At 46.2% G+C, this 17,334-nt stretch overlaps 1 protein-coding gene across 3 annotated transcripts in view; it reads right to left on the minus strand.

The window, feature by feature from the left end:
- Window positions 1-409: 409 nt before the first annotated feature.
- The window catches only part of prpf4 (pre-mRNA splicing tri-snRNP complex factor PRPF4), a 31,041-nt gene continuing 14,116 nt past the window's right edge, over window positions 410-17,334 (minus strand). For all 3 annotated transcript variants that reach the window (XM_030725719.1, XM_030725720.1, XM_030725721.1), the window contains exons 9-15: window positions 15,589-15,712; window positions 15,391-15,480; window positions 2,704-2,826; window positions 2,514-2,621; window positions 851-969; window positions 663-769; window positions 410-585 (exon numbers count right to left, since the gene is read on the minus strand). In XM_030725719.1, coding sequence (XP_030581579.1) covers window positions 499-585; window positions 663-769; window positions 851-969; window positions 2,514-2,621; window positions 2,704-2,826; window positions 15,391-15,480; window positions 15,589-15,712 — 758 coding nt within the window. In that variant the 3' untranslated portion in view covers window positions 410-498. The remainder of the gene's footprint in view (window positions 586-662; window positions 770-850; window positions 970-2,513; window positions 2,622-2,703; window positions 2,827-15,390; window positions 15,481-15,588; window positions 15,713-17,334) is intronic.

The raw sequence follows: 17,334 nt of genomic DNA on the forward strand, positions 1-17,334 counted from the left end.
AAACATATTTAGATCAACAAACAGAAGTTTTCATCTGGTTGATGGAAAGATCTTGCTCCCATTTTGCAGTTGGGAGGGATATTGAATCATTAATTTTTAATAATAACATTTTTGATAATTTAGGGGTATAATTTAGGGGTAAGATTTAGAAAATCTGTTACAATACAGGGATTTCTAATTTTAAATTATTTAAATTAAACCTTGCCTGTATGATGGACCTCAATTGCTGATATTCAAGAAATTTGCTATTGTTAATTTCATATTTTGAAATAAGTTCTTCAAATGAAATAAAGGTCCCATCGTGAATAACATGTTCTAAATTCTTTATTCCTTTCTCCTGTCTCTTTCTCACAACTGAGTATTTTTTAAAAAGACAAAACTTCAAACTTTTGAAAATGATTTTTTTTTTTATTCCGAAAGAGAAAAAAAAGAAACTCATTAAAAAAAAACAATACAATTTGCATCTTGATCACATAGGTGATGCTGGCACTGATGACATCATTCAGACAGCCACAGTTTGAAGGTCCGATCATATGAACAGGTGGCGATGAGTTTCCCATCAGGTGACACATCAACACCCATTACCTGAAAACAAAAACAGGTCAGAGGTTGCCAAGTATCAGCAGCACCTGAATGGACCAATCAGAGCACAGCACCGATACCTTCCCCTCATGTCCCGCTAGTGTCTTCAGGGGCATCCAACCCGGATGACTCCAGACCTTCGCTGTGTTGTCATATGCACCAGTCAGTAGGAAGTGACCATCTGTAGCTGCAGAGACAGGAATTGAGGTCACATTAACAGGCATTAAGGTCAGTGATATTTTGTTTTGTTGAACAATAAAGTTATTACGTTGGAAGCGGACAGCAGACAGCAGGTTTTGGTGGGCGGGGACTGTGTAGAGGCACTTCCTGTTTCTCAACTCCCAGACCTTACAGGTGTTGTCTCCACTCCCTGTTGCCAGGTGATACCTGTGAGCAGAAACATTGTTGAAGTTAATAAAGTTTAAAGTCAAACAAGCTCATTACAAATCAGCATGATTTCATTAATAAAGTTTTATATTTTTTGTATGTGAATAAAGTTTACCTGTTTATTGATACAAAACAAACTTGAACAGAACAATAAAAATTTTTCTAATCAATTAAATTGAACTATAAAATGTATATTTCACAAACGCACAGCTTAAAGCAGATAACCCGAAAGCTGGAGAGGGAATGGCGTCTCACTAAATTAGAAGATGCTCATTTAGCCTGGAAAAAGAGTTTGTTGCTCTATAAAAAAGCCCTCCATAAAGCTAGGACATCTTACTATTCATCATTAATCGAAGAAAATAAGAACCCCAGGTTTCTTTTCAGCACTGTAGCCAGGCTGACAAAGAGTCAGAGCTCTGTAGAGCCGAGTATTCCTTTCACGTTAACTAGTAGTGACTTCATGGATTTCTTTACAAATAAAATTTTAGACATTAGAGAAAAAATTATTCATAACCATCTCCAAGATTTATCTTCATGTTCGGCTGCTTTCAGCACTGCTGGTATTTGTTTAGACTCTTTGGCTCCAGTTGATCTTTCAGAGTTAACTTCAATAGTTACTTCCTCCAAACCAGTAACATGTTTATTAGATCCCATTCCTACTAGACTGTTTAAAGAAGTCTTTCCAATTATTGATGCTTCGATCTTAAAAATGATCAATCAGTCTTTATTAGCTGGCTGTGTACCACAGACCTTCAAGGTGGCTGTAATTAAACCTCTACTTAAAAAGCCATCACTGACCCAGCTGTCTTAGCTAATTATAGGCCAATCTCCAACCTTCCTTTTCTCTCAAAGATTCTTGAAAGAGTAGTTGTAAAACAGCTAACTGATCATCTGCAGAGGAACGGTTTATTTGAAGAGTTTCAGTCAGGTTTCAGAATTCATCACAGTACAGAAACAGCATTAGTGAAGGTTACCAATGATCTTCTTAGAGCCTCTGACAGTGGACTCATCTCTGTTCTTGTCCTGTTGGACCTCAGTGCAGCTTTTGGTACTGTTGACCATAACATTTTATTACAGAGATTAGAGCATACTATAGCTGTTAAAGGTACTGCACTGCAGTGGTTTGAATCATATTTATCTAATAGACTCCAAATTGTTCATGTAAATGGGGAGTCTTCTTCACACACTAAGGTTAATTATGGAGTTCCACAGGGTTCTGTGCTAGGACCAATTTTATTTACATTATACATGCTTCCCTTATGCAGTATTACTAGAAAGCATTGCGTCAGTTTTCATTGTAATGCAGATGATACTCAGCTTTATCTATCCATGAAGCCAGATGATGCACATCAATTAGTTAAACTGCAGGAATGTCTTAAAGACATAAAGGCATGGATGACCTAATTTCCTGCTTCTAAATTCAGATAAAACTGTAATTCTTGTACTCGGCTGTAAACTGTAATGTTTTTTCCAGTTCTGTTAGCTTTCTTTATGTTAGAGCTAGGACTGGCTGTGCTTAGTGTGCTGCTCTCTGATTGGCTGACCCATTGGGGGAGAAGTGCAGGCTGTAGATCTCCTTCAGGTGACCCTCCAGGAAAACGACACAGCGTCCTGTCCGCAGGTCCCACACCCTGCCAAATGCATCCAGCCCTCTGATTGGACGACAGAAAGAGGTGATTTGTCGGTCACACAGCCATACTGAGATATGCTGTTGATGCCATAGCATTCACTTACCCCGTAGCAGCCAGAGAGCCGTCGGGGTGAAAGGTCAAGTCATGGACGCCTTTGCTGTGACCTTCCTGATGAAGGATTTCCTCTTGAACCTCCAGATCCCAGAGACGCCATGAGTTATCGTAGCTGCACACCACACAGAAAGGAAATACATCACAGAGAATATATTTTGGCTTAAAATCTGTTAAAATGTTTCTTCTTGAAAACATTTTAAAATCAAAAATGAAAAAAGAAAAAACATAATGTAACATTGAAAGTTTTTAACAATGTAGATGGGGCTTATGAGTCTGGGGGTGCTCAGGCTCTACATGTTACATGGATACACTATATTGCCATAAATATTCACTCACCCATCCACATCATTGAATTCAGGTGTTCCAGTCACTTCCACAGGTGTATAAACCAAGCAGCTAGGCATGCAGACTGCTTGTACAAATAATAGTGGAGCTCAGTGAATTCCAGTGTGGTACTGTCATAGGATGATACCTGTGCATCAAGTCCAGTCACTACTAAATATTCCATAGTCAGCTGTTAGTGGGATTATAACAAAGTGGAAGCAAGTGGGAATGACAACAACTCAGCCATGAAGTGGTAGGCCATGTAAAATCACAGAGTGGGGTCAGTGAGGGTCATTGTCCGCAGAGGTCACCAACTTTCTGCAGAGTCAATTACTACAGACCTCCAACCTTCATGTGGCCTTCAGATTAGCTCAAGAACAGTATGTAGAGAGCTTCATGGAATGGGTTTCCATGGCCGAGCAGCTGCATCCAAGCCTTACATCATCAAGCTCAATGCAAAGCATCGGATGCAGTGGTGTAAAGCAGTGGTCCCCAACCTTTTTTGAGCCACAGACCGGTTTAGTGTTAGAAAATATTTCCACGGACCGGCCTTTGAGGTGTGGCGGATAAATACGCCACAATGCTCTCTGGTCGCCATGGTAACGTTTAAACATTCCTTCAAAATAAGATACACCGCAAAAAAATGCATACAGTAGAAATCTCCTCAGTCAGGCTCAAATGCCCCATGGAATTTCATCCAGTGTTAAAAAAAAAAATCCATCATAAGTGTAAGTCAGATAAAATCAGTTTCTTCAAAATATCCAACAGTCTGTGGTCTAATATCAAGTTTTGCTACAATTGCTTCTGCTTCATCTCAGGATTTGCTTCTGCAAATTTTATAATCTCATATTTTTGCTTGTAAGAGTGAGTTTGTAGCTTACGCTTGCCATGATTGTCTCCGGTGAAATGAACTGATATAGACACTAAAGCAATCTCCAGGCGTTGTTAGTGTAGCTGTGCATGAATGAGCCGATGCATGGCAATGAGGAGGGCTTTAGCGCTAAACTCATCCGACTGGATCACAACTAAGTGGAAATGTATTACAATGGGAGCAGATTTTTCATCCGAGGTAGGTGAATATCTGACTGATTTAGGTGATAATTTTATTGGAATTAATGTCAGGAAAAATCGAGACCTGCAGATGCCATCCGACTAGAGCGAAAATCCAATCTCTGTGACTTCAACTGAGGCAATTTTTACAGTATAAAGCGCATGAAAAATACAACTCACCATAATGCTGAATCAATGTGAGCCCTGAGCTTGTTTCTCTGTGACTCATTTTTGCTAGCTTGTGGGTTGTCTGGGTTTGGCCGGCACACACCAATACAAGCTTTGATTTCACAGGAGAGTGGCTGCACAGCCGCTGTGCTGTGCACTGGAGAGTCAGCTTGATGGCTGGGTCCGCCTCACTGCTATCCCCGTGTTTTTAAATATAAATGGTAAACGGACTAGTTCTTATATGGCGCTTTTCTACTCTTGTTGAGCACTCAAACATTTAAACAAGCGTAACATAGGTCAACCAACCTATTTCGTTAGACAGGTACGGGAACCAGCGAAGCTTGTGGATTTAATTTTAGCGGTGACTATCACGTGACCAAGACAAGTGTCTTGACACACGTCAAGAGCAAGTCATAGATGGATGTAATGAGAGGATCCGCCAATTTTTCAAAATAAAACATCATTCAGTCTCAGATAAGTAAAACGGAAATAATGTAAGTTCTTTAATCTTGCGTGGCCCGGTACCAAATGACCCATGGCCCGGTACCGGTCCGGGGGTTGGGGACCTCTGGTGTAAAGCACGCCACCACTGGACTCTAGAGCAGTGGAGACGTGTTCTCTGGAGGGATGAATCACACTTCTCCATCTGCCAATCTGATGGAGGAGTCTGGGTTTGGTGGTTGCCAGGGGAACAGTACCTGTCTGACTGCATCGTGCCAAGTGTAAAGTTTGGTGGAGGGGGGGGCGTTCTCTTTCAAACCTCGCTTGGTATCTCACTATGGGAAGTGCTCTCTGGCATGACCAATCACTGACGCTCCACTACCACCACATCTGTCCTAGACAGACCAATCACTTCCAAGGACATGGGGTCCCCCAACCCCCTTATAACAGTCTCTTGGCCCCACACCAGGCATTCTCGCTTTCTTCCCCGTGAAGATCATTATAAGCTCCTCAGCGGTCCTGGACCAGGACCATCCACTTAACTCTTCGCCGACGCAGGCGTCAAGGTAGTCCCTGAACGTGGGTTTTTCTGGTTACAGGTATAGCATTTCATTACGTTTTTAAGTCATATTTTCATCACAAAAATATTTGTGTCTTTGTTGCGTTGCTGCATATCCACACATTCGAAGGAGCACGTCAAGTAGCTTGTGTTTTGTGAAGCTATTGCTAGCTGTCAAAGCTGAGCATTAGTATTATGTCTACCACTGGATCCTCTCAGGGGAACACTGGAGGCAGCGGGGTTAAGGATGTCACGTCCCGGCCTTGCCCAGCCGCTTGTGGGTTGACCATCTTGGGGAAAGATCCCCATCCCCTCTGCATCGCCTGTATGGGTTTCAAGCACGCACAGGCATCGCTGGCAGACCCCGACTCCTGCGAGCACTGCCACGCTATGCCTGGTAGAATCCGGGAGCGGCATCTGCGGGTGGCGGCAGCCTCAAAAGCTGATCCATGTCTTTCCGTCACTATGGCAGGCCCCAGTGATAAATCCAGCTCAGCTGCTGCTTGCTGGGGGGACATGGTCGAGGACCTGGAGGCGGAATTTCCTCCTCTCTTCAACCGACTCCTCGACCCCGAAGAGAAGCGCGGAAAAGACGAGGAAGATGATGTTAACATGATATCCTCGGAGAGGATAACGATGAAGATAAGGAGGATGCTATTCTTCCTCCTGCTCAGGCGTCGCGGGCTGCCAGCTCCATCAGCAGTGAGAGTCAGCCTTCTCCATCTGCCCATGAAGTCGATCTGCATGCGATATGTTGGCGCACGGCAGCCAGACTGTCCATTAGCTGGCCTGCAGCGCGGGATGACAAGGGGGAGGAGTCCCACCCCTAGTCAGGCACCAAGCAGTTCATGCCCGCTGTCCCGGCGTGTATGAAGGAGATGAAGCGTTACTGGGATAAACCCTTTCGCCACAGGGTACCCGTTAAGAGTTATTGTGGCCTGGAAGTTGCCGACGGTGAGGTTTTTGGGCTCACCAAACCCCCGGTGGTGGAATAGTTGGTGGTGTTTCATCTCCACCCAAACCGTCATTCCACACTCACGTCGGCGGGACCAATCCTCCCAGGTAAAATAGAGCATTTCACAGCCGCCATGTACCAGAAGGTGTATAAGTCGGCAGCTCAGTCTATAAAGAATCTTAACATTATCATGCTGCTCTCAGCCTATCAGGCTGAGCTGTTTCAGGACATGGGCCACCTGCTGGATAAAGGTACCCCCAGTCCCACGGGGGATTTCGGTCTCTAGGGGTGCAGTGCAGGGCTGCAGCCGTGTCATGGGCTTGGCCGTGGCAGGGGAAAGATCACTGTGGCTCAATCTCTCCAGCCTGCCTGATCAGGATAAGCACGTCATTATGGATTCCCCATACGAGCCATCACGGGCTAGGGGGCTGTTTGGAGAGGCAGTAACCACTATGCAGCAGGCTAGCGACCTGAGAAAGAAACAGGGTCAGGCTTTTGATCTTTGCCTTCCCTGCAAGGTCACGCAACACCAGCCACCACCAGCCCGCCCAGGTTTCGCAGCTATGGCGGCAAGAGAGCGTAATGTAGGTTTTAAGGGGCCTACTTCTCAGCCACCCGAGCAGCAAGCGTCTCAATGACAGGGTCCGCAGAGACAGAGGCATTATGGCAAAAGGTCTTTCACCGCCGTTGCAGCCACACCTGCAGCTGCTGCTTCAAACCACGTATCCCACCCTCCACAAGGGAGGAAGCAGCGGTCAACGTAGGAACTGTGGTGGCTACCAGAGGCTCAGTAGGCAGCACTCACGGAGATCCCTGCTCTGAGTAATCCGGAGACTGGTTCAGTGTTCCCTCCTCCCCTCAAGAAGCGGAGAGAGGAAGATGTTCCCCCAAGTTCCTCTCTAAGCTGTGTAATGGCCAACAATGTTCTCCCCGTTCACAGTGAAGGAGGAGCGCAAGTTCCCTCAGCACTCCCCAATTTATTTACCTCCCCTCAGCACCTTGTGGGGTCAGTTCAGAGGCAGAGAGGTGTGTGGTTCCAAGCAAATAAGCACTTCACATGTTTTTTTCAATAAAAATGCCAGTGTTGCAGCCAGGCGTAAAGCCGAGGGCCCAGTGTGTTCAAAAAAGAAAAAAGGACAAGAAAAACCAGAAAGTGCAGAGCAGCGTGTCACCCGAGGAGGGCGCACCTGCACCAGTTTTGGACTTCAGTCCGCCAGGCCCCCTTTCTGCCAGGGTGTAGCAGTGGCGTGCATGCGCAGTCCATCCATGGGTTTTGACAACCGTTGTCAGGGGTTACAGACTACAGTTTGCAACAAAACCACCCAGTTTCAATGGCGTAGTGTTTTCGGGGGCTACGGGGGAAGCTGCAAGGGCTTGGGAGAGCGAAATTTCCTCTCTGTTAAGCCAAGGGGCAATAAGGGTTGTACCGGAAGGGGAAATGTATCGGGTTTTTACTCCAGATATTTCCTCATCCTGAAAAAGGGGGTATCGTTACGTCCCATACTGGATTTAAGCTCCCTCAGTTCTCACCCCAGAAAATACAAATTCAAAATGTTAACACAAAACGTGTTGTTCTGATCTATTCGACAAGTCGACTGGTTCACGTCGATAGATCTACAGGATGCTTACTTCCACATAAGCATTTATCCACCACACAGGAAATTCCTCAGGTTTGCCTTTCAGGGTGTAGCGTACGAATACCAAACCCTCCCGTTTGGGTTGGCACTCGCACCGAGGGTTTTCACCAAGTGTGTCGAAGCGGCTCTGAACCCCTCCCAGGCGGTGGGGCTCGGAGTGTTCACATATTTAGATGATTTTCTAATATGTGCTTCCACCAAGGAGGAAGCAGAGAGAGAAACACCCAGGCGCTGTTACGCAGCCTGTCTGGCTTGGGTTTCAGCATCAATCAGACCAAGAGCGTGCTGTCTCCCACTCAGAATATAGAATATCTGGGCCTCATAATAGACTCGGCTTCTTTTCGGGCTTTTCTGTCGCGAGGTCGTGTGGAAAGGTTTCGCCAGCACCTCGCTCTGTTTCACAAGGGGAAATTCATCTCATTAAAGGACTTTCTTGCATCTAACAGGGCTGATGGCTTCAGTTATCTTTGTCATCCCTCAGGGGCTGTTGGGGATGTGGGATTTTCAGCAGTGGCTGTCCTCCCTAAGGCTAGATGTGAGACATCATCTCAGCCGTATGGTGAGAATTTCTCCCAAATGTCTGCTGGCTTTCCGTCACTGGAGAGATCCCATGGTAGTCACCGTTGGTGTCCCCTTGGGTACAGTTATGAGGAAAATTCTGACAACAGATGCCTCATTGACAGGGTGGGGGGCTGTTTTTGAGGGGAGGGCCATAAATGGCACCTGGCCCCGGAGGCTCCGCCGCACGCATATAAATTATCTAGAGTTGATGGCAGTTTATCTGGCTTTAAGGCATTTTTTACTGCTCCTGAAAAATTGCCATGTCTTGGTCAGGACGGACAATACAACAGCTGTGGCGTATATAAACTGTCAGGGGGCACTCGCTCCGTGACATTGCACAGACTGGCCCACAACCTGATTATGTGGAGCACCTCCTGTCATTACACACGACTCAGGTTCCCGGTGTGGTGAACACCGTGGCGGATTTGCTGTCCAGAGGGAGTCTACGGAGGGTGGAGACTCAATCCCAAAATAGTCCATCAGCTGTGGGACAGATTTGGCCAGGCGTCCGAAGATCTGTTCACATTGTGCAAAAATGCGCAATGTCCTCTCTTCTTCCATTAAGAAGAGAGGACACGCCGTTAGGCGAGGACGTGTTAGCACACCCATGGCCAAAGGTGCCGCTATATGCATTTCCTCCCCTCAGCCTGATGCCTGCAGTACTGAGCAGGGTGAGGGAGCAGCATCTGTCTTTGATTTTAATAGCACCTTGCTGGCCCAGCAAACCATGGATGGCGGAGCTAGCCTGTATGCTTTACAGCCGGCCGTGGCAACTGCCTTTGTGCAGAGATCTGGTGTCTCAGGCAGAGGGACAGATTTTTTTCATCCGCATCCAGAGCGGTTAGCTCTCTGGGCCTGGCAAGTGAAAAGTTAAATTTAAATGGCTCTTGTCTCCCTCTGAGGGTGATTGACACAATTAAGAATGCAAGATCTCTTTCAACACGCTCACTTTATGATGGCAAATGGCGTGTATTTGAGGGATGGTGTGGAGCTAGGAACATAACTCCTTATCAGTGCTCTGTTCCAAACGTGTTATGCTTCCTTCAAGATTTGCTGGATAAGGGAAGGGCATTTTCCACTGTTAAAGTGTATTTGGCCGCAATTTTGGCCTGTCATGTGGGTTTTGGTAATGCACCATTTGGTCAGCATTACCTGATAAGAAGGTTTATGAAAGGGGCCCGTAGGCTGAGACCCATGATTAAGCCTGTTGTTCCCTCCTGGGATTTACCCACAGTTTTGAAGGCACTCTTAGAGCCACCTTTTGAGCCGGGGTGCCCAAACTCAGCTCGTGGGCCGCTTCCGGCCCCACCCCCTACTTCCAGTCCACGAATTGATGTCAAAAATAACATAATTTGGCCCTTTAAGTTACTTTTTTGACATTTCGCCTTGCCCTCCAATTAAGAGAGTTAAGTGAAATGTCAAAAAAGTAACTTAAAGGCCCAAATTGTATGTTATCTTTGACATCAATTCGCGGACCAAAAGGGGGCAGGGCCAGAAGCGGCCTGTGGGCCGCAAGTTTGGGCACCCGTGCTTTAGCGTGTATTGACATGAAGGTACTTTCATTCAAAAACTACCCTGTTGCTGGCTTTGGCATCAGCAAAGAGGATCAGTGAGTTGCATACTTTATCTATGCACACTTCTTGTCTTCAGTTTTCCCCCGACTATAGTAGGGTGGTCCTGCGTCCTAACCTGGCCTTCGTGCCTAAGGTTAGGGACACTACCTATAGCTGCCCCACTCTTGAGCTATTAGCTTTTCAACCCTCTCTATTTGTTGATCAGAGCCAGAGACGTCTTAATTCACTTTGTCCTGTCCAATCTTTACGCATTTATCTGGACAGGACAAAGGGGTTTAGGAAAATCAACCAGCTCTTTGTCCTGGGCCCCTCACACAGAGGGAAGCCTGTGTCCCACCAGCGGTTGTCACACTGGGTAGTTGAGGCTATTGTGATGGTGTATGAGAGCCAGGGACTGCAGCCTCTTGTACATCTGCGTGCACATTCCACCAGAGGAATGGCTACCTCATGGGCCCTGTTTAGGGGTGTTTCGGTGGGGGACATCTCTGCAGCTGCAAGTTGGGCATCCCCACACACATTTATTAGGTTTTACTGCCTTGATGTGACTGCGCCCTCACTAGCACACTCTGTCCTTAGTGTGGGCTCTTAATGCATACTAACCTTTTTCTTGTTTGGGGCAAGTGTAGGTTTGATCTTGTTGGAAATTTATTGTTACTTTTATCCAGCATATATACTTTTCCCCACTGGTAGTAGTGGGTACTTGCCACTATACATATATTCCATTCACTGCCCTTAACAGCCCCCTATACTCACTATACTTTCTTTCCCGTCTTTGAACTTTCTCCCCTTATACTCTCTCCTTATACTGTCTATACTTTCCCTCCCACTCTGAACTCTATCTCTCCCCTCTTTGAACTCTCCTTTCCCTTATACTGGTTGTAGCCGGGGACTTTAACAGTGCAAACTTGAAAAAGCTGATACCGGAGTTTATTCAACACATCGACTGCCCCACCAGAGGAGAGAGGACCCTAGACCACTGCTACTCTCCATTCAAAGAGGGCTACAAAGCCAAGCCTCTTCCCCCATTTGGGAAGTCTGACCACACCGCTGTCCTTCTCATGCCGAAATACAAACAACGGCTCAGGCAGGAACCCCCTGCTGTGAGAGAAGTGACACGGTGGTCTGATCAAACAGAGGCCGCTCTGCAGGGTGCGTTGGATTCAACCGACTGGGACATGTTTCGCAGCAGCGCGGGCGGAGACATCGAGGAGTTTACGGAAACTGTTGTGGGATTTATTGGGAAAGTTGTTGATGACACTTCACTTAGGAGGACCATCAGGACTTTTCCCAACCAGAAGCCGTGGGTGGATAAATCTGTCCGCGACGCCCTGAGGTCCCGCACCGTTGCCTACAACTCCGGCCTCGCCTCTGGGAACATGGAGGACTACAAGGTTGCATCATACAACGTCCGCAGAGCGGTGAAAGAGGCTAAACATCGCTACGGCCGCAGACTGGAACAGAAACTACAACAGTCTGACTCCAGGGGACTGTGGCAGGGACTACGCACCATCACGGACTACAAAGCACCACACACACACCCGGTGAGTGCCGACGCTTCTCTGGCTGATGAACTCAACATCTTCTTTGCGCGCTTTGAGTCGGGAAGCCGACAGCCCGCTGCACTCCCGGCCGGAGGGGCGGAGACACTCACTGTGACGGAGCGCGACGTGAGGAGGGCGTTTAGACGTGTAAACACCAGGAAAGCGGCTGGACCAGACGGTATTAGTGGACGTGTCCTTAAGACCTGCGCTGACCAGCTGGCACCTGTGTTTACACTGATATTCAACCTCTCACTGAAACTGTGTGTGATTCCCACCTGCTTTAAAAAGTCCGTCATAGTCCCTGTCCCAAAGAAACCACACCCCAGCAGCCCCAATGACTTCAGGCCCATAGCACTCACCTCTGTGGTGATGAAGTGTTTTGAGAGACTCATCAAGACATTCATCACCTCCTCACTGCCCACCACCCTCGACCCACTACAGTTTGCATACCGGCCAGACAGATCCACAGATGACGCCATATCCTTCCTCCTCCACAAGACCCTTTCACACATAGACACTGGTAAGGGGAACTATGTGAGAGTGCTGTTTGTAGATTACAGCTCAGCATTCAACACCATAGTTCCCCCCAGGCTGGTCTCTAAGCTGCTGGACCTGGGCCTGGGCCCATCCCTGTGCAGGTGGGTTCACAGCTTCCTGACCAGCAGACCACAGGTGGTACGAGTGGGTCACCTCACCTCATCCTCCCTCACCCTCAACACTGGATCCCCCCAAGGCTGTGTGCTCAGCCCTCTGCTGTACTCACTGTACACCCATGACTGCGAGGCCACGTCAGAGTCCAACGTCATCATCAAGTTTGCTGACGACACTGCTGTTGTGGGACTAATCTCTCACAATGAGGAGACAGCCTACAGGAGAGAGGTCTCCCGCCTGGAGAACTGGTGCCAGGAGAACCACCTCCTGCTCAACGTCAGCAAAACGAAGGAACTGATTGTGGACTTCAGCAGGAAGCAGCAGAGGGACTACCATCCACTTGTCATCAGTGGTGCTGAGGTGGAAAGAGTGGACACTTTCAAATACCTGGGAGTGACCATCTCACAGGACCTGTCCTGGACTCATCACATAAACATCACTGTGAAGAAGGCCAGACAGCGTCTCTACCTCCTCAGGCGGCTGAGAGACTTCAAGCTCCCACTCAAGGTGCTCAGGAACTTTTACACCTGCACCATCGAGAGCATCATGCGTGGGAGCATCACCACCTGGATGGGAAACTGCACCAAGCAGGACTTCATGGCCCTAAAAAGGGTGGTTCGTTCAGCTGAACGGACCATCAGAACCACCCTCCCCAACCTGCAGGACATTTACACCAAGCAGTGCAGGCTGAGGGCCATGAAGATCCTAAAACAGCCCAGCCACCCCGGACACTCTCTCTTCTCCCTGCTCCCATCAGGCCGGCGTTACCGCTGCCTGAGGGCTAAGACTGAAAGGTTGAAGAAGAGTTTTTACCCACAAGCCATCCGTCTGCTCAACTCTGAGCCCTAACTGGACCATTATTGCACAATGTAAATATAATTTATAAAAGTGTGTATAGTGTATAGTATATAGAGTATAGTGTATAGTGTGAATTACTTTTTTTATTTTTATTCTTCTTATTTATATGTGTGTGTATATATGGTTGCAGGTACAAAATACATTTCACTGTGCATTGTACTGTGTATAACTGTGCATGTGACAAATAAACACTATCTTAATCTTAATCTTACACTGCTTGTACTTTTTCTCTCTCCCCTCAGGTGTCCTTATCAGCTTCATATGCTGTCTATACCCTTTTCCCCCACCATTAGCAGTAATTATTCTTCACTTGTGTAAAAAGGGACTTTCCCTATTTGTTAGCAGTGATTTATTCACATGTGGTAAAGTGTGGTTTTAGAATGGGTCTCAACTCTATTAATCACTATTTACATTTATTATTATATGGGGATATACTTACTTGTATTACTCATTACTTATAGTATTTGTAGTATTATTAGTTGCATCACATGTGCACATATTGTTCTTACACCTTATTTTACTTTCACATAAGTGCCTGGGGTTGTTAGTTGTTATCTTAAGTACCATGTGCCACTTTTATGGCACATGCAGATAGGACACACACACACACCAGCGTGCTGAGTGCTTTATGTTTTTGGGTCACTGAGGTGGGGATAGGACCTGTGTGTGTGTTTGGGGCCTTTGAAGAGTTGTCGACTTAAGCACCGTCTTATTTGACACTTGTACCCTATTGTCATGTTTCAGTCTAGTTTTATGGCAGGTGCACTCCCAAAAAAGGGAGTTCTGTGAGCCCCTTGCTGTTTTACAGCCGAGAAGGGGGGAAGGAATAAAAACCTGGGTAAGTGGGGGACTGGTGATCTTATCTTAACGGATGTTTGAGTAGAAAAGGTCATCACTGGTGACATCTGTTTGAACTGTTGTGACCTAAGAGCTAGAAGTGCAAGGTGCAGCCTTAAGCATGTGTCCTAAAGTGGGTGAAGGGTGCCCAAAAGTTGATGGTGTGAGGATCAAATACCAAAGGGTAACAACTTATACATATTAATTTGGGGTGGAGGAAAGTCCCGCGGACAGGGTATAATTGCCCTGTTTTTCACGGTTGGAGCAGCTTTTTTCTTTGTCTGCGCTGCTTCTCTTTTTGCTGGACTAACCGCTTAAGGCTGTACACTCCCGAGAGGCGCTTGCTTGCTTTTTTGCCTTCTTGTTTTTTGTAACACTTTGTGGGAATAAAACGTTTAAACGAATCCTGTTTGATTCCAGTGGATTATTTCAGGAAAATGGATTATTTCGATTTTTGAGGATTATCTCAAAAAAGTGGATTTAATTGTGAAAAATTTCCAGCCGGAGCCAGGGGCCACCCTGAGGATAAAAAGGTAAAAGGGCAACCCAAACCACGACCGACAATCTACCTGAGGCACGGGGTTATAGGCTTCGAAGCATGCAATCCAGGAGTGGGCTATATCTCCCATAGTGAGATACCGAGCGAGGTTTGAAAGAGAATGATTGGTTACTGACGTAACCCCGGTTCTCTGAAAACAGAGTTAGTATCTCACCGTACTGCCCTGCTTGCATGGGCATGTGGAAGAAGCACTTTGAGAATGCCTGGTGTGGGGCCGGGGGACCCCATGTCCTTTGAAGTAATTGGTCTGTCTAGGACAGACGTGGTGGTGGTGGAGCTTCCATGATTGGTCACGCCAGAGGGTGCTTTCCATAGTGAGATACCTCACCCGGTTTTCAGAAAACCAGGGTTATGCCAGTAACCAAACGTTATAGTGTGGGGGTGTTTTTCAGGAGTTGGGCTTGGCCACTTAGTTACAGTGAAAGGAACTCTTAATGCTTCAGCATACCAAGACATTTGGGACAATTTTATGCTCCCAACTTTGTGGGAACAGTTTGGGGATGGCCCCTACTGTTCCAGCATGACTGCCACCAGTGCACAAAGCAGGTCCAGAAAGACATGGATGAGCCAGTTTGGTGTGGAAGAACTTGACTGGCCTGCACAGAGTCCTGACCTCAGCCTGATAGAACACCTTTGGGATGAATTAGAGTGGAGACTGTGAGCCAGGCCTTCTCTCCAACATCAGTGTCTGACCTCACAGATGTGCTTCTGGAAGAATGGTCAGAAATTCCCATAAATATTCCTAAACCTGTGGAAAGCCTTCCCAGAAGAGCTGAAGCTGTTATAGCTGCAAAGGGTGGGCCCACATCATATTAAAGCCTATGGATTAAGTATGGATGTTACTCAGTTTCATTTGTGTGTGAAGGCAGATGAACGAATACTTTTGGCAATATAGTGTGCTTTGATTGATCACAGAGTAAATGGCAATAGAAGTGAAATGTGTGAGTGAGCTGTATATTACCAGGTCGTTCCCAGGAACCGTCCTGATGGATGCCATGACACTCTAGAAACTCGCTCACTGTGGCCCTCAATGTCTGCCACAGGCTCATCACTATGGTAGCCAGAGACACACACATGCAAAAAAAAAAAAAAAAAATTAAAATCACTGATCACATTGTCAGAACCCACCACCCATCTCATCTGCTCCCTTCCCCCTCACCTTTCCAGGTTCCACAGCTTCACTGAGCCATCAGCGGCACACGAAGCCAAGCTGACGTCTGATTGGTCGAGAGAGACTACGGCCTGTGGGCGGAAGACGATAGCACCCACGTTGGTGTTGTGACCTTCAGCCAATCAGAGAACAGAGACAGAAGTGGGATGGAGCCTCGTATTGATCAGTGATTATGTAAAGGAGTCTGAAAAGTCTAACAGATTTATTTATAATAAAATGTTTATCAATGTTCCACTTGCAGCTTTTACTGATCAATCATGAGGTCCTTGAATCATGTATTGATCTGAGGTTAATAATTCCTCTGCAGGTGACAGACTGAATCATGTGACTAGTCAGGCTGACTGAGGAATGGGGCGGGGTCTCCATCTAAACAGGTGAAAGAATGATCTGATCTCTGAGTTATGGGCCGGTTGGTTTAAATAAACAAAAATAATATTTGCACTATCCTGGATCCAAAACTGAAAACTTTATTAACAGGTCAGCTCAGGGATTTCCTATGGCCTCTGACTGTGGACTCATCTCTGTGGTTGTCCTGTTGGACCTCAGTGCAGCTTTGATACTGTTGACCATAACATTTTATTACAGAGATTAGAGCATACTATAGGTATTAAAGGTACTGCACTGCAGTGGTTTGAATCATATTTATCTAATAGACTCCAATTTGTTCATATAGATGGGGAGTCTTCTTCACACACTAAGGTCAATTACAGAGTTCCACATGGTTCTGTGCTAGGACCAATATTATTTACATTATACATGCTTCCCCTACGCAGTATACAGGTGCTGGTCACAAAATTAGAATATCGTGAAAAAGTTGATTTATTTCAGTAATTCCATTCAAAAAGTTAAACTTGTGTATTATATTCATTCATTACACACAGGCTGATTTATTTTAAATGTTTGTTTCTTTTAATTTTGATGATTATAACTGAAACTAATGAAAACCCCAAATTCAGTATGTCAGAAAATTATATTATATTGGAAAATGAAATCTGCATCTCCATAAAGTTGGTCAGCAGCAGGAAGCATGAATAATCAGGCCCCATCTTATCTCAAAGACCTCATAGTACCATATCACCCCAACAGAGCACTTCACTCTCAGACTGCTGGCTTACTTGTGGTTCCTAGGATACTTAAGAGTGGAATGGGAGGCAGAGCCTTCAGCTTTCAGGCCCCTCTTCTGTGGAACCAGCTCCCAGCTTGGATTCGGGAGACAGACACCCTCTCTATTTTTAAGATTAGGCTTAAAACTTTCCTTTATGATCAAGCTTATAGTTAGGGCTGGATCAGGTGACCCTGAACCCTCCCTTAGTTATGCTGCTATAGGCCTAGTCTGCTGGGGGGGGGGGGGTTCCCATAATGCACTGTTTCTTTTTATTCACCTTATTTACTTTGTTTATACTCCACTCTGCATTTAATCATTAATTGTTATTACTCTCTGGCTCTCTTCCACAGCATGTCTTTTCTCTCCACTCAGCCCCCTCACAGCAGATGACTGCCCCTCCCTGAGCCTGGTTCTGCTGGAGGTTTCTTCCTGTTAAAGGGAGTTTTTCCTTCCCACTGTCACCAAGTGCTGCTCATTGGGGGTCGTTTTGACTGTTGGGTTTTCTCTGTATTACTGTGGCGTCTTTACCTACAATATAAAGCACCTCAAGGTGACTGTTTGTTGTGATTTGGTGCTATATAAATAAAATTGAATTGAATTGAATTCAGATTAAACCCTAAACTGTGATC

The sequence above is a fragment of the Archocentrus centrarchus genome, unplaced genomic scaffold (assembly GCF_007364275.1).
Source record: "Archocentrus centrarchus isolate MPI-CPG fArcCen1 unplaced genomic scaffold, fArcCen1 scaffold_71_ctg1, whole genome shotgun sequence".
Taxonomy (NCBI): Eukaryota; Metazoa; Chordata; class Actinopteri; order Cichliformes; family Cichlidae; genus Archocentrus; species Archocentrus centrarchus.